At 41.0% G+C, this 25366-nt stretch overlaps 1 protein-coding gene across 4 annotated transcripts in view; it reads left to right on the top strand.

The window, feature by feature from the left end:
* WWC2 (WW and C2 domain containing 2) overlaps positions 1-25366 on the top strand; it is a 163461-nt gene that overhangs the window by 77221 nt on the left and 60874 nt on the right. For 2 of the 4 annotated variants that reach the window (XM_057537251.1, XM_057537249.1), the window contains exons 2-4: positions 7683-7792; positions 17908-18111; positions 18874-18950. In XM_057537251.1, coding sequence (XP_057393234.1) covers positions 7683-7792; positions 17908-18111; positions 18874-18950 — 391 coding nt within the window. Of the gene's footprint in view, positions 1-7682; positions 7793-15673; positions 15823-17907; positions 18112-18716; positions 18755-18873; positions 18951-25366 lie in introns of those variants that run through there. The other 2 variants (XM_057537250.1, XM_007177847.2) reach the window with 2 other exon arrangements.

The raw sequence follows: 25366 nt of genomic DNA, 5'->3' as shown, positions 1-25366 counted from the left end.
CATATAATTGTTTGGGTACCTGTTTTCAGTTCTTTTAGTTATTTGCCTCGGAGTGGAATGGTGGGGTTATGCAGTAATTCTGTGTTTAACTCTTTGAGGAACTTCCAGACTGTTTTCTATAGAGGCTGAACCGTTTTACATTCCCATCAACAATGCGCAACATTCCCATTTCTCTGCATCCTCACCAACACTTGTTGTTTCTGTTTTTTAAATTATAGCCACCCTAGTGGGTACCTCATTGTGGTTTTGATTTGCATTTCCCTCATGACTAATGATGTTGAATACTTGTTACTATGTATTTCATATATGAGAGAAAATGAGAGAAAAAGAAAACCTTGCTTTTTAAGAACTTATTTTTAAATTATTTAAATGTTCCTTGAGGGAAAAAAAAGTTTACTTAAAATTAAATGAAGTGGCCCAAATCTGAGAATTATTAAGCCATTAATTTTGTCTAAACATTTCATAGTTTTCATAATAGAGATATTTCTGAAACATAGGCTTTTGCCTCCAGGTTCCTTTTTTTAATAAATTTTTAAAATTAATTTATTTTTTGTTGCATTGGGTCTTCGTTGATGCACGAGGGCTTACTCTAGTTGTGGTGAGCAGGGGCTACTCTTCGTTGCGGTGCGCGGGCTTCTCATTGAGGTGGCTTCTCTTGTTGCAGAGCACGGGCTCTAGGCGCGCGGGCTTCGGTAGTTGTGGCACGTGGGCTCAGTAGTTGTGGCTCGTGGGCTCTAGAGCGCAGGCTTAGTAGTTGTGGCGCATGGGCTTAGTTGCTCCGTGGCATGTGGGATCTTCCCAGACCAGGGTTTGAACCTGTGTCCCCTGCACTGGCAGGCAGATTCTCAACCACTGCGCCACCAGGGAAGCCCCAGGCGGATTCTTAACCACTGCGCCACCAGGGAAGTCCCAGGTTCCTTTTTAAATTGAGTTTGTTTTCCTTTTCTCCATCACCTGGGTGTATTAGACTGTATTTGTGCCCTTTAACCAGTGGTTCTCAAAGTGTGGTCCAGGGACCAACAGCGTGAGCATCACTGGGGAAGCTGTTAGAAATGCAAATCCTAGTAGGTCAAGCCCCACCCCTGATCTGCTGAGTCAGAAGCTCTGGGACTGGGCCCAGTAATCTGTTTTAATAAGCTTTTCAGATGAGTGGGATGTGCTCTTAGGTCTGAGAACCACTGCTGTAACTCAGCATTTCTGGGCCAGTGTTGTATTAAAGAGCGCTTGTGGGAGATGGAATCCATAATTTTGGCCTTGTTAGCACCAACTTTTCTTTTTTTTTCTTTTTAATTTATTTTCTTTCTTTATTTTTTGGCTGTGTCGGGGTCTTGGTTGCAGAGCGCGGGCTTCTCCCTAGCTGTGGCATGCAGGTTTTCTCTTTTCTAGTTGTGGCGCACAGGCTCCAGGGCGCATGGCCTCTGTAGTTTTGCGGCACAGGGGCTCTCTCGCTGAGATGCGCGAGCTCAATAGCTGTGGCACGCCGGCTTAGTTGCCCTGCGGCGTGTGGGATCTTAGTCCCCTGCATTGGAAGGCTATTCTTTACCACTGGACCACCAGGGAAGTCCCCCACCTTTTCTTTTTAACTAAAGGAGGCAGACAATATAAACAATTAAATTTAATCATATTATAACCTCCTGTTTAAGAATTACATACTATATGTATAAATCATATAGTTTTACCTAGAAATTGCTATTCAGTCTACAAATCACGTGAAGAGAGTATTTTTTAAACGCTGCTTTTGATCTTTGGTCAGATCCCTAAAGAATTTAAGAGTTGCGTGTCCTTGGTGTGTATTTTTCCTCTCTCCTCTGATCGGGTCTCACTTTTTACTTCTTTGGAGCCTCTTCTGCGAAGGTTTCTGGCACAAAGGCCCGCGACGGCGTGGGCGCAGCCATGGACGCGCTCAGGCAGCAGTAGCGCTCTGTCCCTCATCTGCAGCGCCGTCTTAAAGCCCAGGCCCCCTCCCACCTCCTCCCTCCAGAACTTTTTTAAGGGACTCCTTTCTTGCCATTTCTTCCAGAAATTGATGGCTAGTTAATCCAAGTAGCATATCAATAGTTAAATCCGTGCCTGGAGTGACAGCAGTGATGGCCACATCCTGCACAGGAGTGGAAACCTCATGGCTGGAAACCACAGACTTTGACTAGAGAGAGAGGTGTGTGCGGTACAGTCACAGGCTTGTTTCATTACAAGTAAGTTGGGTTTTTTTTTTTTCCCTGCACAGGGTATTCAAAGGGCGATAATAATTGTATCTACTTTGCGGAGGTTTATGGGGATTTAATTCACACATTTATAGACATTGAAGCATGTGTGGTACATGGGAATCACTCAGTGAATGTTTTATATTATTAGGATAATTATGTAAAAATTGACCTTTTTTACATAGAATATTGTTATTGACATTTTTACAAGTAATGTCTGTGTCCCCAAAGCAACAGCACAAGCCGTGTGCACTTTCAAAGGTGAATTACTCACAAATGTTGCCTTTCAGGGGTCTATTCACTAAGGAATTAGAGAATTAGGTTAGGTGGCATAAGGGAGATTTTAGGTCCTCCAGATCTAAAACCTCTAGGTCAGATTGAGTGAACGATTAGGAAGCAAATGTCAAAAGAGGAGCCAGGAGAGCTGAGGGAAGGCGTTTTGAAGGGTAGGGGGGATTGAGTCCTGTGTATCTGTAGGCTGAGGGAGAAGGCATTAACTATGTGAGAGGAGATTAACCCTTGATAATAATGGATGGAGTGAAGTTGCAGAGCAGGGAGAAGAGGATGGGATTAAGGGCGGGAGATGGGCAGGCTTTTGAGTGGAGGAGAGATGCGAGAAATGGTGAGGGCGTGGGGCATCTGGGTTCCAGGCGAGCAGACTTGGGAAACAAGATGGTTGTGTTTAAACGTTTGAAAGCCCATCACGTGGAAGAGGGAGTAAACTGCTCTTTGGCACCAGTGGGTATAAACTGTAGGAAGACCAGATCTAGAGCCCACGTAGCAGAGACCTGTCTGAGAGCACGCAGGTCCAAGAGGACGTGATGGACTCAGTCTAAAGAAATGAGCCCAGTTAGATGCCCCTTACCAGCTAGTAACCCTGCATGAGCCGTTCAAACCCAGGGCAGCAGTCTCCTGCCTGCCCCATTGCCCCAGGTCCAGGCCTGCCCATCTGGCAGTTCTCTCCTGTCTAATGTGACCCTTTGAGAAGAATTTAAGCTAATTTCCCCAAAGACCCAGAACTAACTGCGTTACCCTCCTCTGCAGAGGTTTGCATTCTTAAAAGCCGGTTTCTTCCTGCTGCCTCTGTTCAATCATCCCTGGCATTCCCCTCATTTTGTTCCTTTGCATTGCTGGTTTCCCTGACTAGAATAGTGATCGAAACAGATAAGAAGTTGTTTTTAGGGGACTAATCGGCAACATTATAAATTAAAATTCTCTCAGAACTATGGAGAGATTTCTGGTATTTTACCCTCCCTGTAAAACTCACATTGTGAACCTCATCTTGAATTCCTTCCCCGCTCTCTTGGAGCAATTCAAGCAGGTTTGTGTGGGCCGATTCTGTAGCGATCAGAGACCTAGTCGACGGCAGCAGCAGATGCTGTGAAGGAAAAAGAACTCTTCAGACCTTTAACATTCAAGCTAAACTGTACATTTGGGAGGCTGGAACCGTGGCAAGAGTTTTATTAACCTGAAAATGGTTTTCTCTGTCAAGTGCCGTTTCATTTAGTGCAATTAGCACAAACTCGGTTGCAGTTAGCGCAAAGTCGTTGTTTCTGGATGTGTGCTTGCACACACAGCGGTATTCACCGTCGTGTAATTGGGAAGAGTAAATTCATCTGTGTGTGGCGTCTCATGTCACAGGACAGGGATCCGTGGCCTGACAATAAATACTAAATGACAGGTTGTATAAAAGAATGATATAATGCCCACAAGGAGAGGAAATACCTTGCACAGTTCAAATTTTGTATGTAAACTGTGGCAAAGTGCTGCAGTAAATTGCCATTTTCTTCACATTAGTCACGGTGCAAAGGAAGACTGTTTTTTAAGCAAAGAGTAATCTCTGGAATTTCGCATAAAGACGGTCTGTAATTTCAGGCTTTCTGCATGCTGTTGCTCCTTTGTGGGGAACCAACAAACTCCGTCCATTTTTTACTTCCTTAACATCAAGGGAACACTGACTGTTTCAGAGATTCCTTGTGCAAAACAAGAGGAAGGAATTTAGAAGCTAATCAACATTTCTGCTCACCGTATTTGTTCTAAGTCATGTTTGTTTCTAATTTTGGAATACATCTGTTATTTCTTTTTGTTTCATGTTACTTCTTAGTATATCATAGTAATATGTTTTCTTTATCAGGATAGCAGTATATTTGAGTGATTCATTTTGTTTGGTATCTGAGAATGTTATTCTATTTATGTTTTATAATTTGGATAAGAATTAAAAATTTAAAATTTATAAATATGTATTTAATGGTTTTACTTATTGATAGGGTGTGGAGAAAAGACCTGTATTTATCCAGATACAGAAAATACAGTATTAAATTGATTTTTGCAGTAACACTGCAAGGAAGGTTTTATGTTAAAATTCCAGGAATGGAAACATCTGAATTTTTTTTTTTTAATTTTTGAATTTTATTTTATTTTTTTATACAGCAGGTTCTTATTAGTTATCTATTTTATACATATTAGTGTATACATGTCGATCCCAATCTCCCAATTCATCCCACCACCACCCCGCCACTTTCCCCCCTTGGTGTCCATACGGGAAACGCCTGAATTTTTAACCGAGTTCACTTATACATGTAATTCTAGTGTTAGAACAGTGACAGTTAATAAAGTGCTTATTATCTGTTGAACAATAAATAGGAAAAGATGGATTATTTCCAAGTGTAATCCAGTTACCATAACTTGTAATCATAGTGCATGTTCTGAAACTTTTGTGACTTCTAATTCTAAAAGTAATAAGTATATTCATATCATACTCATGCTTAAACATGTTGCTTTGGTGCCAGAACAAAACTTGTGTAATGTCTCTCTTTTGTCATTTATACGTACCATTTCCATGTCTCCTTCTTCTTTATTTCTTTAGGGTGCATGTACCTTTTAGACAGCAGAGATAGAGGAGTTTAAGGAAAGAGAATCACCAAGCAGAATGATACGCAAGGGGCTTTGTCTAATCAGGTGGTCGAAGCTCAGTCTTACAGACAGAGTATGAAGACAAGGCCACTTTCCATGGTGTGGGGAGGGTTTTTTTAAATAAATTCATGTATTTATTTTTGGCTGCATTGGGTCTTCATTGCTGCGCATGGGCTTTCTCTAGTTGCGGCGAGTGGGGGCTACTCTTCGTTGCGGTGCACGGGCTTCTCATTGTGGTGGCTTCTCTTGTTGCAGAGCACGGGCTCTAGGTGCACGGGCTTCAGTAGTTGTGGCTCGTGGGCTCTAGAGCGCAGGCTCAGTAGTTGTGGCGCACGGGCTTAGTTGCGGCATGTGGGATCTTCCCAGACCAGGGATCGAACCCATGTTCCCTGCATTGGCAGGCGGATTCTTTAACCACTGCACCACCAGGGAAGTCCCAGGGAGTTTTTGATGTACATAGTATCTAATTCCTTTGTCAAAAGAAAACTTAATTTTCCTGCGCAGTTTTTATGATATAAGGTGGGATTTGAGCATAATTCTAAGAGCCAGTTTTTGGACTCAGATTAAGTTCAAATCGACTCCAGGTTTGCAAAGCGAATATGGCAAATTGCCATATTTGGATGCATTGCTTAACACGTCTGAGATTCATTTCACTCGTCTACTGCATATGGAAGCTTTCCACTTATCAGGCATTACACCATTTGGTTCTCCTTTAAGCTTCATGATCTCCCCCAGTCCCTACCTTTTTAAAAAATAATAGATTGGAAAACAGGGGCTTTTAAGGTTAATAACCTGCCCCACGTTGTAAGATGGCGGAACAAGCATTTGAATCCAGGTCCCTTTGATCTGAAATTTCAAGTTCTTAACTTCTGAGCCAAATTCTCTAGAATTACCTGGAAAGCTTGATTAAACATACGTTGCTGGGCCCTAGAGTTTCTGATCCTGTAGGCATATACTATACTAGAGGGCCCAAGGATTTGTTTCTAACCAGTTCCCAGATGTGGACGCTGCTGGTCGTGAGCACTAGACTTTGAGAAACACTGCCGTACGTTGTGCTCCCAGACTTGGTTCCTCTGGAGAGTGAAAGAGAGAATTCACGTGTGATGCTTGGATTCATAGTCACTAACATTTATTGACCGCTTAACCATGTCCTAGACACTTTTCTGAGTTAATCCCTTTTCATCCTCCCATTAATCTTAGCAGGTAGTTAAATTGCAGGGGGAAGATAGGGGGTGTGATCACCACTTAAAATGAAGAGAGGGAAACTGAGGTAGAGAGAGCTGCCCAGTCAGGAGGTCTCACAGTGAGTCAGTGTGGTGACTGAGTCAGCCGGTGTTCGTGAAGGCCAGGATCCCTGCAGCCGTCTGCAGAAGCGGATTTCACGCTTAGGGAAGGTTGAGAGAAAAGGAGACACTTCTTTCTTTCATCCCTTGGTGTTTTACGTCCTTGGAGGAGGGCTGTTGGCAGCCCACACCTGGGAAGAAAGGGTTTCCCTCCTTTTCATGTTTTTCTCCCAGCGTTCTGAAGGGTACATGACACAGTTCATTATTCTGATGAGTGATGTGATTCTGGGAATGACCTGTATTTCAGTTGCGCTATGAAATCGTTGATATTCACTAGCATGGATCACAGAGACTCCAGGTGATTTCATATGTAGGAACTGTGCTGGTGGTGCTGGTGCATTAAATTAGCAGAGATGTCACCTGAAGTTGGCCACCCTACAGCAGGGCGGTCACCAGTCTGTGGTGCTGGCCTGCCTGCAGCTGCTTTAACAGCCAGGGAAAATCTCAGATGGGAAAATGAAGGAAGTGAGAGAGAAAATCAACCCATAATTAACTCTGAAACCTGTACTCTGCTTAGGTAACTAGTTTCCCGATTAGTTTTAAGGCTTAAAGAGAAAGTTTAAGGCAGTTTCAAAAGGTGAGATCACATTGATAATAGAAATACTTTGTGTGTTTGATTCCATTAAATATTTTGTTGAGAGACTGTTAAGGACAGGTATAAAAATATAAGTATAAAAATAAGATCTATTGTCCCTCCTCTCAAGGAGAGCTCTTTGTGGACCTTGCAGTCGAGTTAATATATAGAAGAGCGTCCAAATCTGAAGTTAGTGTAGCCTGATGCATATCTTGTCTTAGAGGTACTGATATGATGATTCCCATGATGCTGGTGTTCGAATCCTGGGACAAACTTTTCTTTTCACTGAGATGGCTATTTAGCTGCAGAGCTCAAGCTAGATTCCAGCCCTCCTGACCCTCAGCTTGGCGTTCTCCCTGATTTAAGATGGCCTTATTTATTTATTGTACAGATTTACCTCCCAATCTTAAGCTGTGAACTTTCCAAAGGGTATTATGACTTACTGCTACTTTTTTGGATATTCATCTCTGCATTTCAGCCTTGTTGTTTTTTTCTTTAAAGATTTCAAACACAGTAGTGCAAACTCTAGAAACAATCAAGAACAAAAAGGAAACGCAGCCTGGATACTTAGCACGTGGGTAGGGTGCTGGATTTAAACTTATGCGGTTGGCTGGAAAGAATCACCTGTACCTTTATTCTGGTTTGTTACAGGCTAACGAAGCCCTTGTCGTTTGCTGACTGTGTTGGTGATGAGCTGCCGTGGGGATGGGAAGCCGGGTTTGACCCTCAGATTGGTGTCTACTACATCGATCACATAAACAGTAAGTTTTCCTCTTTGGTACGAGCAAGCATATCGGAAAATCTAGAGTCATACGAAAGAGTAAACATTTTACAAAGTGAATTTCTTTATTTTAAAGCCCCACTTTCCAGTGACTAATATTTAACTGAAATGTCCATTTTGGAAGTTGGGGCATATGTGTAGAGTTGGGCTGATGGGGGCAGAGAGGGAGAAGGGGGTCTGGTCTGCCTGTCTGTCTGCCTGCCTGTTAGGGCGTGAGTTTTCTTCAGCGCACGTCTAGGGCCTGTGGAGACCATGAGCCATCTGTCTCTTCTTCCCATGGCCACTGGGCCTTCAGGGTGGGGTTCCCCCTTTCTTGTCCTTGCCATGGAAAGAGGCGGGCACGGGTGCAGCCTGGTCTAATGGCGCAGCTGTGTGTGTTCCGGTGGGGTCCAGGGAGGGCTTGACACTCACCAGCGACTCTGGAAGACGCAGCTGTAGCTGTGGCGAAAAGACCAGAACCTCGTCTTGTTTCTGTTTCCTGATTTCTTTGTGGTTGGAAGGGGAGCACCCATCACTGTAATAGCGTTTAGATCTGTCACATCCCTGTCATGGTAAGCCTAGGGCAGAGGATCACTGTGGCTGTAAACAACTTTTTAAAACACGTACTTGAAGTAGTATTTTTTGTATGTTTGTTTATATTGTGTATGTGTTTATATTTCTATTTAGCTCTCTAGCCACCCCTATAAAAAATTTATTCAGATGGTCGAATGTAATTCTCACTGATATTCATTTTGCTTATTTCACTTAAAAATAATTATTTTATTTTTATAGGTTCTTAGGAATACATAATGAATTTATACTCCATTATCTTAATATTCTTAGGTCTATCGTTATATTAAAATTTTATTTAATAAGTACTCAATATCTTTAGGAGTAATATCATTATAGAAAAGTGTTTTATTTGATGTTCATTTACGAGTGATGGCTTGCAGCTGCCCTTGTCTAGATATATGATAAAGATTTTGAGAGGCACAAAAAGCCCATATTTATAGCAGTGATCTCTTAGAAATCTAAGAATGTTAAATATGTGAAATATGTTCACATCACGTATCGAATTTGTGAAAATACCCTTGCACACATTCCCTGTCAGTATCTTTCTTTACCTGTGCAAATACTCCTTTCCCGGCGTGACTGGGAGGGTTTCCAGAAGTGATTGGGCTGCTGCACTCTGAAGTGTGCAGAGGCCGAGGGCCATGGGGCGGACGGCCAGTTGGGTGGGAAGGCTGCGTGCGTGCCTCCAAGTGATCTAGTGAGGCTTCAGTGAAAGTGGGTTGAGATGAAGGACTCACTTCCAGTAATTTACACTGAAAGGGGGTGCTCTGCCTCGAAGACCACCAAGCAGGGATAATAAAATGCTCACCCCACCCGGGGGCAGCCAGGGAGCCAGAGAGGCTGACTCTTGAGAAGCCCGGCGTGCTGAGTGTTGCTTATGCCTCGGGGTGGGGGGCGTGCAGGTAACAGTGTGAGTAGCTTAGTTGTGGTGGAATAGGTTTGAGGGCTGTGAAATTGTCTAATTCCCACGGGTAGGTGAGATAGAGGGGTTGAAAGGAGCAAGGTCTTGGAGGTATTAAGTCAGTTTTTCAACGAACACACGTATGGTTATTGGTTATTTAAATCTCACTTTTATACTTATTTTATATGGATAAAAGCTTAGCTTTTTTTCCTTAAATAATATTTAGGGAACCAGAAACAAACCTTCCTCTCCTGATTCAATGGAAATACGTTCTCATGGCACCAAAATGAGAAAATTAATTCGCTCAACTTCCCTCCCACTGCCGACAGTCGCTTCAGCTTCTAAACCCACCTCCAGGGCTCTCTGCTTTTTCTCAGCGGAAGAAGTGTTCTTCTGAATCACCCACCTCAACCCCCAAGACCCCGCTTAATAACTTCTATGTCCTATCCTTCTCTCCTAGGTAGTATCTTTACCAGTCATTTTCTGGTTTTAAAAATTTCGCCCACCATTTCAATTTCTAATGGTTCTTTCACCTTAGTATTTAAACACTGGAGACTCTCAAAATGAAACCAAACCAAAACTACCAAAAGAAAAAACAAATAATAACAATCTCTCCCCCCCCCCTTCTCACTTTCATTCTCACTCTCTTGCTCACTCCTACTTGAAACAATCTTTCAACTCCAGTCCCTTACCAGCATGTCATCTGTTTTCCCTTCACTGGGAAACTTACTAAAAAGCCACACACAGTCCCCATGGACTTCACTTCCTCCATTGTTGGCCATGATTTCACACAAAACGCTCTTGCCGAGGTCGCCTGAGACCGCACAAGTGACGGAATCCAAGCGCCCCAGCCTGTCTTCCTTGGTCTTGATCTGACAGATCCCTGCCCCACGGGCTAGTCCCTCTTGCTCTTTACCCCTTTGGATTTCATGACACCTTCTGTTGGAATTTATTTGGCATACCTGGCTGCTCGTGCCCAGTTTTCTTTTGCGCATCTCTTCTTCACCTGTACCTGGTAGCAGGATTTCTGTAATCGTCTTCTCTTTGCACCCTGCAGATCTCCTTGGGTGATGGCCAAATTTGTCTCTTAGGGCTCGTCCAGAGTTCCAGATGCGTATATTTGATTCCTTACTCTGAGGCCCTTTCCAGTCTGCCCCGCTGGCCTCCATTTTCATCTCCTGCCCTGTCCTTCCCTGGCACGGGACGACGCTCCAGCTGTGCCTTGTGCTTCCTTGGCTTTCTGCCTTTCTTTGCATTTGTTGGTTCTAGCCCTGGTCACTCTCTGCCCAGCCCCCAGGCCTTCCCTTTCGGCCGACTGCCATATCCTTCTAGGGTCCGTCCGCTCAGTCCGTCTGCCCACTGTTTCCCAGAGGCCTTCTCTGGCACCTGACCCTCCACCTTGCAAGTCCCCACCCCATTCTGAATTAGTTACCCTGTGCAGGTATTTCTTAGTACCAGGCACTTAAGGATTTTAAAATAGCACTTGTTATATTGCATTTAAATTATTTATTTGTATGTTTTTCCTCACTAAATTGTGAGCTTCTTGTGGACTGCATCTTTATTTTTCTATCTTTGGGTGCCTAGTATGATGATAAACTCTTACATGTTAGAACAAAGAAGAGCTTTACTGTTTAACTCACAGATTAAAAGCTTTCTGTTTGTTCTTAAAGAAGTTGAAGTGCATTATGCTTCAGAAAGCACTATTCTGAATACTTCAAATCTTGATTATCAGAACATAAAGGTTTAAGTCTCGCATTTTGCTTTGGTACAGTAATGGTACCCCAGTGGCCTGGTGGATTTACTGTGCCCTAAAGTGCCCCAATCACCCACAGCAAGTAGTTTTCCCACTAAAAAGGATCTGGTCTGTTATCTCATTAATCTTAAAGACATTCGTGTGAAGTAGTTAGGGAGCAAATTGTATTATCTTCTCTTAACAGCTGGTCTACACATATGTTGTGTCTTGACATTGTATAGTTTCAGCATTGTCTTCTCCTTATTTCAATAAAAAAATGAAATTAAGACTGCTTGGCTGTTTAATACTGTTTCTATGTAACGCTGTTAAATATCTAGAAGTAGAAGTTTTTTGGGTTTTTTTTTAGAGTTTATTCTTTTTTTTTTTTAATTAATTGATTTATTTATTTTTGGCTGTGTTAGGTCTTCGTTTCTGTGCGAGGGCTTTCTCTAGTTGCGGCGAGCGGGGGCCACTCTTCATCGCGGTGTGCGGGCCTCTCACTATCGCGGCCTCTCTTGTTGCGGAGCACAGGCTCCAGACGCGCAGGCTCAGTAGTTGTGGCTCACGGGCCTAGTTGCTCCGCAGCATGTGGGATCTTCCCATACCAGGGCTTGAACCCGTGTCCCTTGCATTGGCAGGCAGATTCTCAACCACTGCGCCACCAGGGAAGCCCTAGAAGTAAAAGTTTTGACCTTGACAGTGATAGTTATTTTAGGCCCTAAGTGTTTTGTGATAGAATTCACCTTTTAGTGGCTGTGTGTGTGGAGTCGAGTCGGGGTGTAGATATTGATGGGGGTGTTTGTAACTAACTAGAAGGTAATTATGAAGTACTGTTTGTAAGGTTTTGATATTATCACTACAACCAGAAGCAAATCACTTTTTGATAGGGTCAGAGTTGTACCTTAACTTTTTTGTCTTTTAGTAATTAAGGTCTTATTTACATATAAGAAAATGCACAGATTTTAAGTACGTATTTCAATGAATTTTGACAAATGTATACTCCTTTGTAGTTGCCAACCAATCAAGATATAGGATATTCTCACCCCGCCCCCAGAAAGTTCTTTCCTGTCCCTTGCCAGTCACCCCCTCCCCACTGCTGCAAATTGTTTTGATTTCTATCATCACACCTTAGCTTTGCCTGTTCTAGAATTTCATATAAATGGAGTGTGTGTTCAATTTGTGAACGGAATCTTTTACTCACGGTATTTTTAAGGAATATACTACTGATACACACAATATCACAGATGAATATTCATTGTACACATATCTGACAAAGGACCTGTAGCCAGGATATATAAGAACTCCTGGAAATCAACATTAAAAGGACAAACAAACCAATTTAAAAACAGGCAACAAACTTAAATAGACAGTTCTTCAGCTCTCCCCTCTCATCTTTCCCCATGCTGTCTCGGAGAGATTGGATGGTGTGTACTTCATATTACCCTGAACCAAACTCCTCTGTATTAGCTTTGAAGCAACACATGTGTTCAGGTTTGATGAAAGTTCCTCAGGTGTATATGCTATTTAATATGGAGTTGTTTCTTTTAGGAGAAACGAAATAAATTTTTGACCCTTCTACTTCATCTCTGTCTTATTTCATCCTTTATGTTTTCCTAGGAGGATAAACTGTTAAGATATATTATAAAGAAAAAATTTAGATACTTAAAATATCCAAGTAGAACGTATTATGCTGGTAGCGATACTAACACTTATTAGTTCGCATCACTGATAAGTGATAATTTACATATTTCATATAGTTGTCAAGTTCAGGGACCTCTTCTTAGTCACGGTCATCCGTCTCTTCCCCCTGGATGTAGAGTTGACATAGATAACTACGCCTTTCTTCTTAAACCTGTTGTTTTCCTCACTTCAGACTGTTCCTTCTTTCTCTCCTCATTTGCCCCATATTCCTTTTGAGAGTCCCTGTATCCTGTCACTCCCCGAAGATGTGGCCTTACCCGCCTCCCCCAGCATGCTGTCCTTGATCTACAGCAGCACCATCCTTTGCCATTACTATGTGAATGACCCTTCTATCTGTCTTTCTGACTCTGATTGTCCTAATATTTGTCAAACATTTCCAGCTGTAGGACACTGCTACCTATTTTGCCATTGAAACGTCAAAACAAACACGTACAAAATGGGATTCTCCAGTTTTCCCTTTGACTTGATTATTTTTCGAAACATAGTCCTCATGGTTCCTGAGTTGAAAAATGCAGAATCATCTTGTCAATTCTTGTTGATTTTTTCCTCTATATTTTCAGATTTGCTCCTTTAGCCTCATTTTCACTGCCATTTTCCTAATTCAGACCCTCATTGCCTTGTGCCTTTTGTTCCTTTCCCTTTAAAAAATATTTTTTAATAGAAGTAATAGATGTGTTAGGAGAAAAGTAGAAAATGTGGGTAAATAAAAGGAAGAAATTATCTATATTCATACTACTCAGAGATAATCAAGTATTCTAAATCTTGAAGTGTGTATCCTTCCAGACTTTTTCATATTGATACACACACACACACACACACGAGTGTTCAATATATTGTATACATCAAGTGGGATTATATTACATACATACAGTTTTATAAACTGCTTTTTTTTACTTAATGTATAACCTTTCATCCAAAAAATTGTCTGCACAATCATATCAACTCTTTTGATAATAGAACCTCACATTTCTCTCAGATGATCTTCCTAAAATATAGCTAAGATCCTTTCACGCCCTTACTTGGAACCTTTCTACCGCATACTGTTGCTTACAAAATGAGTTTCCTATTTATTAACCTGACGTTCGAGACACCATCTAGTTCCTCTTGGAGTATTGGGGAAGAAGTGAGAAAGTAGAGCAGAATTCTAGTACCACCATCACTAGCAGAACAAAGGAGAACAAGTAAAGCACCGTATCCATTCTGAAGGGCGTGGCTGCAGCTACTTAGAGAAGGCGCTTTAAGCTGACAACCCAAAGGCTGAGTGAGTTAACAGGCCTGGAGAACACGGGGATGGGGTAGGCTTTGGGAGTTTGCAGGAGAAACTGCCTGGAAGAAGGAAGACCCACAAGTAAAGCCAGAGGTCTGAAGAGGCCTCAGGAAGCAGGACTTAATGAAAGAAAGAAAAGAAATTCAGCGCGGCTGAGGCTGGTGTGAATGAGGCTGGGGAAAACGGCTGGAGCGGCAAACAGGGGGTTTGGTCCTTGAAGGGCCTCTTGTCTGGGACCTTTCAAAGCCCTTCTTAATCACTGCCTGTTCCATGGGACCTTACTTTTTTAGCCAGAGGAAACTCCCGTGTCTCTAAACTTCTGTGGCACTTGACCTTTCTCTCCTCGGGGCTCTCTCCATTTTCTACCGTATAAAACAGTTGTTGTCGTTGTTGTTTTAATTCCTGTGTCACAACCTCTTCTATACTTTGTAATTTCTTTGGAAGGAGGGATCATACCTGAACATCTTGTTTTCCCTAGTGCATGCAGTAGATACTCAATTGTCTGTAGCACAAACAGATAAGTAAACATAGCAGATAGTTTCTATAAAGGAAGATAAGGAGAGTTACTCATATTCTTTCATTCATTCTTCCTGAGCATAGCAGAAAGAATAGAAACGTGCATGAGAGACAGAAATAATATTCCTTTGAAGAGTCTAATGTTATCTCCCCTGATAAGCTCTTGTAACTCACAACGTGTTCTCTATCTATAAAGTTCCACATCTATAAAACTGATGGAATGTGAATTCCCTTGAGGTGTGTGACATTTTAACAGTATGTGATATATTACTTCTTTCATATAGTAGACAACATGCAAATTATATTGCATTATAATACAATGATCTCCCAAGGCCACCAGGTCTTAATAAAAAAATACCACGTTTGTATAATATACTTTTTTGAGTATTTACGTTTAATAAATATTCTTCACAGATCTATTCAGCAAATATAACTGATGGAGATGAAGCACAATCTTGCTTTATGAAGGCTTCTTCAAAGGTGCCTCTGGGAACCCACTTTTGTAGTTCATATTTGAATGGGGCGGTATATTGGAAATGTCAGCGTGTCCTGCTGAGTCTCTTGTAGCATCCAGTATTTAAACCAGTCGACTGGAGTGTTTCTGCTGATGTACCCAAAACAAATGCTGATAGTTTATTATTATTATTATCATTGTACTTTATTCATTTAAGTGTCAGTCAGTGTTACTTTCAGGGTTTGGTGGCAATTTAGCTGTTGACAAGCATTTTATTGAAAGTATGCCAGTTCGCCAATATGTAGGGAAATATGGTTAGGTAAAACCTCTAAAGATATTGAGAGAGAACTGGGAGTACGTATCTTGCTATAGCTATTATAATGTGTAAACACTTCAAGTTTTTCATGTACATTTTCAATTTGTATCATCTCTTTATTTGGTTAGTTTCCTCGTTATATATCTCACTGTAACAGGTTGCATTTATTATCTCGTTGTTTCTGCGGGCGCTGAAGCCAAGCAAGGCTGAGCCAGGTCCTCTGGCTCCAGGTCTCTCACAGGGTGTCCTCACGGTGTGAGCCAGGCTGCGTGACCCCCGGCATGACCGGAGGAGGCCTGCTTCCAGGCTCACTCGTGTGATGGCTGGCACGATTCATTCAGTTCCTCGTCGGCTGCCGGCCAGTCGCCCCCCTCATTCCTCGCTACGTGCATAGGATGGCGTGTAACCTGGCAGTTGGCTTCACTAGAGCAGAAAAGCCAAGGAGGGCCAGGCAAGACGGCGGTCACAGCCTCTTGTAACCCAGTCTCCAGTGACACCCAGTCTCCGTGTGCTCTTCATTCGAAGCAAGTCGCTCATGCTAGCCTGTATTCAGGGGTGTGCACACTAGGAGGTGAGGATTATTGTGGGTCATCCACAGTTAAGACCATAAATTTCTGTTTGTTAGAGGATGAATTCTCTGTACTTTGAGTCAGTTTGCATTCGTATATAGAAATATTGGAAATGAATGTAAATATTACATGTTTGGATAGCCGGAGACCTGAGTTATAAGGAACATTTAAAATGGAGACGTTTAGGCTCTTATTGGCTGATCAGTGTCTACTCTCCGTGTTACCCAGACGCCGAGCCTGCCCCTTGTGACAATGCCCTTGAAGATTCTTGGCTGGGGGGCTGTCTGTCCAGCGCTGCCCCCTCCTGCATATCTTCTTTGGACATTGACTGTAGCGTATTTTTCCCCACAATTACATGAGATTTGCCTCTTTTGCACATTGAAGTATTTACATCTTTAAAAATTAGTGTTCCGAATACTTACTACTTTAGAGAAAGCACTGATGTTTTCGCTAACCACTGATGGAAGGGAGGGCTGTAGGTCTGAGGCAGTGGTGGCGGTGCCTCTGGCTGACCCAGGCCTCCCTTGGCCCAAAGGGGACCCAGGCTTCACGTCTGAACCACTGTAGTGTTATCACTTCTCCCTGGAGACCAGGTTAAACACTTCCAGGGCCAGCCTGGCCGCTGGAGATAATTGTGGTCACAACAGATCGTCTCCTATCATTCTCTGGGTTTTGACTCACTGGAGTCCTTAGAGGCAACCAGAAATACCGAGTTGGGGTACATTAAGGTTGAGAGTCACACACAAAGCATTTTAAAGACAGTACACACCACTGGACATTCCAGCAAATTGAGAAGTTAATTATCCGATCCTAACTTGTCAGGAAGAGGTAGGTCCTCATGTTCATGCAGTGGCCAGCCCGTATGACCCATCTGTCTTGATTGTACCTGGGATTTAATTTCTAGAGGTGGCTGAGTGACAACACAAAGAGGTCAGTGCCATCGAAAGAACTTGTACTACTTACAGTTCCCAAGAGAAGGGGGCCACATGACACCACGCAGGGCCACGTGGGGAAGCACCTGGGTCTGTCAGGAGGCAGAAGGGGCGAAGGGGAAAGCATGGGCCAGAGCCTTTATTTTGGTTCCCTCTGGGAGGAGTGGGTGAGGCAGGGGAGGCAAGTTTGAGCAAGTTTAGGATGGGATGTTTTGAATAATTCATAATTCCATGCAGGAGGCAGTATGTGAGCTGTTGCAGAGCACAGACTCTCAGGCACAGCCGCTCATGGGAATCACTGGAGGACCTTGTAAACCTGCCATTGCCTGGGTTCCAGCCACAGAAACTCTGAATGGTCTGGGATTTATTTTAGAGCTCTCTAGGTGATGCTGGTGTGCAGGAGTGCAGAACCAAGAACTGTGCCTTAGGGTGTTCTCCTTAACCCGTTACCGTGGTTTGGTCTTTTTGTTTGTTTGTTTTAAAATTTCTGAGCCATTATGGACTAACTGATATTTTTATAAAATAACGATAAAAATGAATTAGAAAAGTTGAAAAAATGCAAAATGCAAGCCCCAGTATTATTATTATTAGAGTCAACAGATATGCAATAACCGTATGAAATTGCCGTAAACATTTCAAAATGTTTACTCTTGATATCTGTACTTATTGTCACAGACACGTAACAGAGTTCACGGACCGACGCTGGTCTGCAGACCACACTTTGAGTGCTGCTGATGTAGAGGGCAGCCTCGCAAAAGTCCTGTACTGAGTGAACAGAAGCATGGGAAGCAGGTTGGGTTCAGATCATACAGGGCCATAAAAGCTTGGCTTTTATTCTGAGGGTACTGGGGAGCCAGAGAGTTCTTGAAAGGAAGGACCTGAGCACAGCCCTGTTGCTGTGCTTACTTAGGCAACATTGTGTCTGAGGGATTGGCAATGAGGATAAACTGCTGACAAGGCAGGGCAGGGATGGGGAGGCACTGGGTGAACTAAAACAGAAACTCTATCACACTTCTGGAGAGGTCACTTCCTACCACTAAAAAACTACTTAAAGGAGGTAAGAAATAAAGATGACTACTTTCTTTAAAGCTTAAATAAAAAATTAAAAAAACCATCATTAAATTCTGAAAAATAACCCACCTAATATACTTTCAGAAACCACGCAGATTGAAGATCCAAGGAAACAATGGAGGGGAGAACAGGAGAAAATGCTCAAGGACTATCTGTCCGTGGCTCAGGATGCCCTCAGGACGCAGAAGGAGCTGTACCACGTGAAGGAGCAAAGACTGGCCCTGGCCCTGGATGAATACGTCCGGTTAAATGACGCCTACAAGGAAAAGTCGAGCTCTCGCACCAGCTGTAAGTACAGCGTGGCTGTTCAGACCTGAGAAATGGGGACCAAGTCATAGGTAATAGAAGGCCAATTGGGTTTCTGTGGGACTTTGTTCTGAGTCCTGTTCCTTCCCGGGCAGGAAGAGTCCCTCAGAGCCACGTGAGGCCGAGGGCACACATCAGATTTCTCAGTAAAACCCCTCGACCCCATTCCAGATAAAAGTCTCCTCACTGGGGGATTAATGTTTACCTTTTCAGATCAGGGCAAGTAATTTGGCCCTTGTGCTACTCTTGTACAATGTTTGCAGTGGGACTAAACTAAAACTGGAGCTATTAACTAGAATGAAGTTTCTGTTGAACACCTGAGTTGACCGACCTCTCTCTCATCTCAGAAATTGATAATCTGGAGCTGGCCTTGTTTAAAGGAGCATCTGTGATGGGCCCAGAAGTTCTACTTAAATTACAAGTTTCTGGATAATGCAAAGCTCTGATAAACTGGGTCTGCAATAAGATTCTCTAAGATTTTATCCATAGATATAAAATTCAGAGGAAAATGAGGCACTGGGGTCTTTATAACATTCCTTTTTCTTGAAAAAAATTATAAAGGTTTGAAGATGACTTTTTATATTTAGGTGTCTGATGAATGACAGTAAAGGAGTTATAAAGTTAAGTAAGTATCCACAGAAGCATGTAAATCTTGTTGTTTTTAGAGTTTGTAAATTCCAAGTTGACAACTAGTTATGCAACTTGTACAAGTTACTTTTTTTTTTTCTTTTTTCCCTTTGAAAGTATTCTCAGGATCTTCATCCAGTACTAAATATGACCCTGATATCTTAAAAGCTGAGATCTCCACTACGCGATTAAGGGTAAGACTTTTTTATTGTGGTTCTTCGTGGAACGTATGCATAGAATCTGGAAGGGGCCTCTGTGGTCATCTGCCCTCTCCATTCAATGCAGGAACCCTTTCAGTTACCCTCGATGGGTAGTTTTTCTGATTTTGTTAGAACATGTGAGTGATTGAGATTGTTCTTTCTATTGAGAAAGAGTGTGTTCCTTTTCTGGGCAGTTTTATTATTTGCAGTTAGTATACTGCATGAAAATTTGAGTCTGGAAAACTTACTTTTCCTTATTGTGCTGAAATACACGTGCAGAGTTGAGCCTAGTTGCTCCTTCATCGGACAACCTAATATTTCAGGATGCCCACGGCTCACATCACCACGTCACTTCCTTTTCTAGGTCAAATTTTCCTAGTGCCTCACACTTCCTCACGGGTTGTTTGCTGATCTTTACCCTAAATCTTTTTGACCACACTGCTGTTAAGGTCACAGCTTGTTTACCCTTGATTTTTGGAGTCTTACAGACTGTTCACCAAGTAAACAAACTCATGCAACCAATACATAGGTCATGAAAGAGATTATTGCCATGACCCCCGAAGCCCCCATGGTATCCCCTCATCGTCATCCTTCTCCCTGAAGGTGACACTAGGTGACCTTTATTGGCAATACTCTAAGTTGATTTTCTGCCTGCTTTGAACTTTGTGAAATTGGAATGCTACCCCATGGATTACTGATGGCTTCTTTCGTTCAACATTTTGAGATTCATCTACATTCACTTTTATTGCTGTAAAGCAGTCCACTTTCATATAGATACCATGAATTCTTTATTTCTTCTACTGTCTATGTACATTAGAGTTTATTCGAATTGCTGGTAATTAAAATTATGCCTTAGTGTACGTGTCTACTACACATGTCTTTGGGTGCACAGATGTACACATTTTTGTTGGTTATGCACCCAGGAGTGGAATTGCCGTGTCAAAAAATATACATAGCTTCAACTCAAGCAGATAATGACACACGGTTTTGGGCCTTGTTACTTTCTAATATCTGCCCTTAAAGCTCTAAATTACTTTCTGCGCATGGCTTTTGCCTACATCCCATAGGTTTTGAATTTTGTATTTTTATTATCAATCAGTTCAAAATATTTTCTGATTTCTTTATGATTTCTCATATGAGTGTATTGCTTAATTTTTAAACAGTTTAGGATTTTCTTATCTTTTATTATTGGTTTCAACTTAATTCCACTGTGTATTTTTTCAATTCTAAAATTTCTATTTATTTTTTGTTTCTAGTTACTTGCCCAAATTCTGCACGTTGATATAATAATTTTTTTGAACGAAATAATCACAGTTATTTGAAAATTCCATGTCTTAATTAGTATAATATCTAGATTTCCTGTATGTTGGATTCTTCGGTCTGTTTTTTTTCTCTTGATTTTTGGTCAATATTTGACATCTCACAGCTGCTTACTTTTAATTAAGAGCCATATATTATGTATGAAAGAGAATAAAGATCATTTGAGGTTTGGGATGATCTTGTTATCCTTCAAAGAGGATTTAGTTTTGCTTCTTACAGGCAGTGAGTCCAGGGGTAGATAGTTCTAATTCAGTCAGGGTTTGAGTTTTCTGAATTCTGGGCTTCATTCATTTTTCTCAGAGTGGGTATATTTCCAGTCCACTCTTTCTCTTAGGGCGGAGCTTTTCAGAATCCCAGTTGAACTCCTGGGCTGTTTCCTGAGGATCCCTTTGCCGGATTGAGGCTGGACTCCGGTCTCTCCCCGAAGACTCTCAGCTCTGTGGGACAGCCAGTGCTTTTCTGTGTGTCAGGCTCTCTCAGTCACTACATTCCCCCGGCTTTTCACTTTCCCTGCACATATGCAAATGCCTCAAAAGGAAAAACAGTGCCAAGTTTGGATCTTGACTATGGGCTTCCCTTATTTGCCTTAGTCGTTCACCAGTGTCTTCAAATAGATGTTCTTTTTTGTTTTGTTTTACCTCACAACTTTTCTATCGTTCTCAGAAAAAGAGTGTGAAAAAGTTCGTCTATATACCTCTCTTCAGTCTGGATTTCTGGGTTTCACTTATGGAAGTCATTGTTAGAAGTGTTCTTTTCTACCGTAAACAACCCTTACTCTGTCAATCCACCTTTATTTCTCTGTACGTTCCTTAAGACTCTCATGGGCTGGTTTGTGGGATGCCTTGCTGCTCCGTGTCTACCGTGTGTATACATCAGTATTCCCTTGAGCTGTGCACTTCTCAAGAAGTTATTACTTATTATTACTGCCCTTTGAAATTTTAACCATTTTTCACAATTCTTATCTTTGTAAGACATATTGTAAATGGACTACCTCAACAGGCTGTCGTAATCTGTCCATTTAAATGCTATTTTAGGAAAGATGCAAACTGAGGGAGGGATTTAAATTCAAAAGCACATATAGGATGCCTCACACAAGTAACTGTTAGCAGGAAGTGGAGCCCCGTCTCACTGGGGGAGATTCCAGAAGATCCCAAGTAGCCCTGTCCCCCAGACATGTCTCCTAATGCAGCAGAATCCCTCAGATAAAGCTTATTCTGTGCCAGGTTTAATGTGCTCTTAATATCAGAAGCCTGTGTTTCATGTGTATGGCATCACTTTGGGACCACAAAGGTGAGCCAGGAAGAAGTGCCTTCCCCACGAAGGTGCGTCCCTCAAGAAGAGGTAGAAGACATTCATAATAACTGTAATGAAAGATGAGAGCATCTCTTCCATTAGCGAACAGGCACTTGTTTAACACTTCCTGTCAGTGCAAATGCCTTTTTATAGAAACACTTCCTTAGCACATTGGCCCTTGTGGTCCATGCTCTATTGTGATGTTTTGAGCTGTGTCACGGTTTGAACGTGGCGGGGCAGATGGTTCCCTCTCTCTGCCATTTGAGCACCTTTTGGCCAGGTGGCTCTTTGAGAAGGCCCCAGCCATTCAGAAGTGGCTGGGTAACTTGAGCAGAGTTTCATGGATTTTGATAACCTAGCTTTTCTTGGCTTGCCTATCCTGTAGAATCCCTGCATATACTAGTCCCTTTCACAAAGTAATGCCGCAGAAATAGTAACTCATGAATTAGCTAACCCTTCATTGCTTTGGTGTCTCAGGGGGCCTGCCTGCATTTTGGGTCATAGTAACAATTTTTCAGACGAAGCCAAGCACTGGCCTCATACTTCATTATTTTAATGTAACAATATTAGTAGGTGTGCTTCATTTGTTTTATTGAATTACAGCAAATGGGTCAAGTATTTGAGAATCAGGTATTTAGGAACATCTGTCTAAAGCATCCGTTTTGTATTATTTTATATTATGGTCATAGGTATTGGTGATCATTGGGCTTTAGTTTCCTCCTCGGGCTAATGGGATAACAGTATTTCCTGGCATCTTATTCCTAGTTGTTGAAGTGGAGAAATGAATAAATTAATGCTCTTTTTTAATAATATATTCATAACTTTTAGAGGTGGGTGTTTAACTTCTTGAGAAAATCTATTTTTTTAGGAAGAGGAATGTAAAAAATTTTATGCCAAAATTTATTATTTTATTTGTTCATTATATATACTTAGGATAAGGAATGGAGTATCTTATACAAACTCAACCTTCAATTCAATTGATATTTTTAAAAATTTATATCCCAGATTACAAATAGGTGAGATTTGGTGAAAATTGGATTTAGAAAATTTTTGGTGAATTTTGATTAAGTTTTTACTATTGTTTATCAAACTGAAATAAAATGTTGGAAATGTAAAAGTATAAATTTCTTTAGAAATACAAATGTATTTGAGAAATTTATTGAGCACCGCAGCATATGATCTGATGTAACTTTTAATTTTGTCAAAAAGGAAACAAACGCTCCTTTGGTTAAATTATTTGCTCTCCACACCAAATACATGGCTGGTTAGTGGGCATTGCTGTTGATAACAGGGTGCTGTCTTTATTCTCAGATATATTTATCCCCACATTGTTAATATGAATTCACTTTGAATTATTTTTAGCAATGATGATAGACTTAGAAAAGCCATCCACAATCTCACCTGTTTGCAGTCTTGGGCACAGATTTTAAAAGAATGGCTATTGAATGTAAGGGTTAGTTTGTAACTGTGAATGGAGTTAGCTCATGTGCACATCAAACTATGACACTTTAACCAGTGATGTAACTAACATACAAAAGTCATAGCAGTGTGCTTCAGATGAAAAGAAATATGCCTTCTGAGAATGCAAATTGCTACAAATAAGGATTGTCTCTTGATTAGACATGAGTGATGTCTTTATACTTAGCTTACATCTCAAGTTCTTTCAGCTCCAATTTCCTGATCTCAGGGTTTTGAAGGAGATAGAGCAATACTGATTTGCAGTAGCAAACTGTACATCAGAAATGGTTATTCTTTTAAGATGTCCAGAAATGAATTTATGTTGTAGTTGGTGTTGGGTTTGAAAATAATACAACAGTCTTCGTGAAGTTTGAATGAAATGAAGAATGATATGACTTGATTCACCTTCACTAAAGAAAAGAAGCAAGACTGAAAGAGAAAATGGGAGAGAGATACTCTACTTAATGCAAGAACTGGTCTTATCTGTTAAGACATGCTAATAACTGGAAATGATTAAATTTCATAGCACGGTAGTGTTTTTTTCAAAAAGCATACTCAGTAGAGTGAAATTATAACACTTAATCACATTTATTGATTTCATAATGTTTTGGTTCTCTCTTTCTTTCTCTCTAATGATCTTGGTCTCCTTTTCTAGCTTTGAAGGGTACCATACTGCAGGCTAAATAATTATACGTCAAAAGAAATTCTTCATCAAAATTGTGTTGCTGGGGGAGGAGGTATTTAGTTTCTCCTCACTTGGGTGAACTACTGTCTCAGTCTCTCTGGCCATGACTTCCAGACTTCTCCATCTTCACTCATAAACACCCTCATATCCATAATGCTCATAGCATTTTACAAAATCAAATGCAATTAACTTCTTCTGTGAGAGAATGTACAGTCTAAGCAGACAGGAGCAGGGAATAAGGATTCCTAAAAATCAATTTTAAATGATTCTGTGAAGCCTGCAATGCTCATTCTCTCATTTTTTTGAAGGATTGTGGGAGTTAAGCTCTGTGGAACTGTGTGAGATAAAGATATTATAATGAACACACTCAAACCAACACTTCGTTATATTTTGATACTTTTCTTTGACATAAACCCAATAAATACATTGACCTAATATGTTCTTGTTAAATTTTGAGAGAATCAGCCTCTTGAGGCCACGACAGTGAAGTTGTGAGAGGAAAAAAATAGCTATTTATACTACATACATCTCTTATGAAGTTAAACATACACTTAAAATGTTACCCAGCAATCCCACTTGTAGGTATTTACACAAGAGAAATGAAAACATATACTCAAAGTCTTGAGTGTAAACATTCACAGGAGCCTTATTCTTACTAGCCCAAAACTGGAAACAGCCTTCAGGTTCACCAGTGGATGAATGGATAAAAAAATTGTGGTATATCCATAAAATGCAATCAAAAGGAACAAGCTGCTAATACTCGTGACGTGGATGAATTTCACAAGCGATGTGATAAGTGAAAGAAGCCAGTCATGAAGACTACTTACTGGTGTGCTTCCATGTGTATGAAATACTTGAAAAGGCATAACTGACAGAAAGCAGGACAGTGTTTGCTAGGAGCCAGGTGGGGATGGACAACACAGGGGCATGAAGAAATTACCTTATTGATTGGTTCTAATAATTACTCATTTAAATCTTTTCCCCCCACATAGAAAATGATCACTTACTCACTTTTATTGCTGTTATAATTTATTATAAACTATTTATAATGAAATTCACCAAATTTAAAAGTACAATATGAGTTTAGACAAATATATATATTTTTGAAGTTGATTTCAGTCACCCTCTTTTCTCTGTATGTAACTATTCATAAAAGCCAGGTTGTTTATAGAGGTCTTCATCTGACTTTTGTACCTTTTATCCTGATGGTAGACTTGAATAAAATTCTTGGCCCGTATAAATTGCTGATTAGATGTAGAGATTACGAGATCTAGTTTTTTTTTTTTTCTTATTGGGGAGTAGAATTCATCATGGTTGGTATTACATTATCTCCCTCAGGCATACAATGTCCCATTTTTCTTTTTTATTATAGTAATAGTCATTCGTGATCATCATCTAGGTTATTTCATTAAGGATTACAAAATGATGATAGTCTAATTATATTATTCCTTATTTATTTATTTGTTGGGATACTTCTGTAAAGTGAAATTCCACACCCCCCAACTGCTACTTGTTATTTGCTTACACTCAGCTCATATTGGAAAGATGAATAAATATTAGATTATTTTCCTTTTAAAAAAAAACAATTTTCAAATGGTGAGCTATGTCCTAGCATCTGTTAGAGATGAGCAACAGAGTTGAGTTTGTTTGTTTA

Source organism: Balaenoptera acutorostrata, chromosome 21 (assembly GCF_949987535.1).
Source record: "Balaenoptera acutorostrata chromosome 21, mBalAcu1.1, whole genome shotgun sequence".
In the NCBI taxonomy this organism is placed as follows: domain Eukaryota; kingdom Metazoa; phylum Chordata; class Mammalia; order Artiodactyla; family Balaenopteridae; genus Balaenoptera; species Balaenoptera acutorostrata.
The sequence above is the reverse complement of the archived record's forward strand: the minus strand, read 5'-3'. Positions and strand labels throughout refer to the sequence as shown.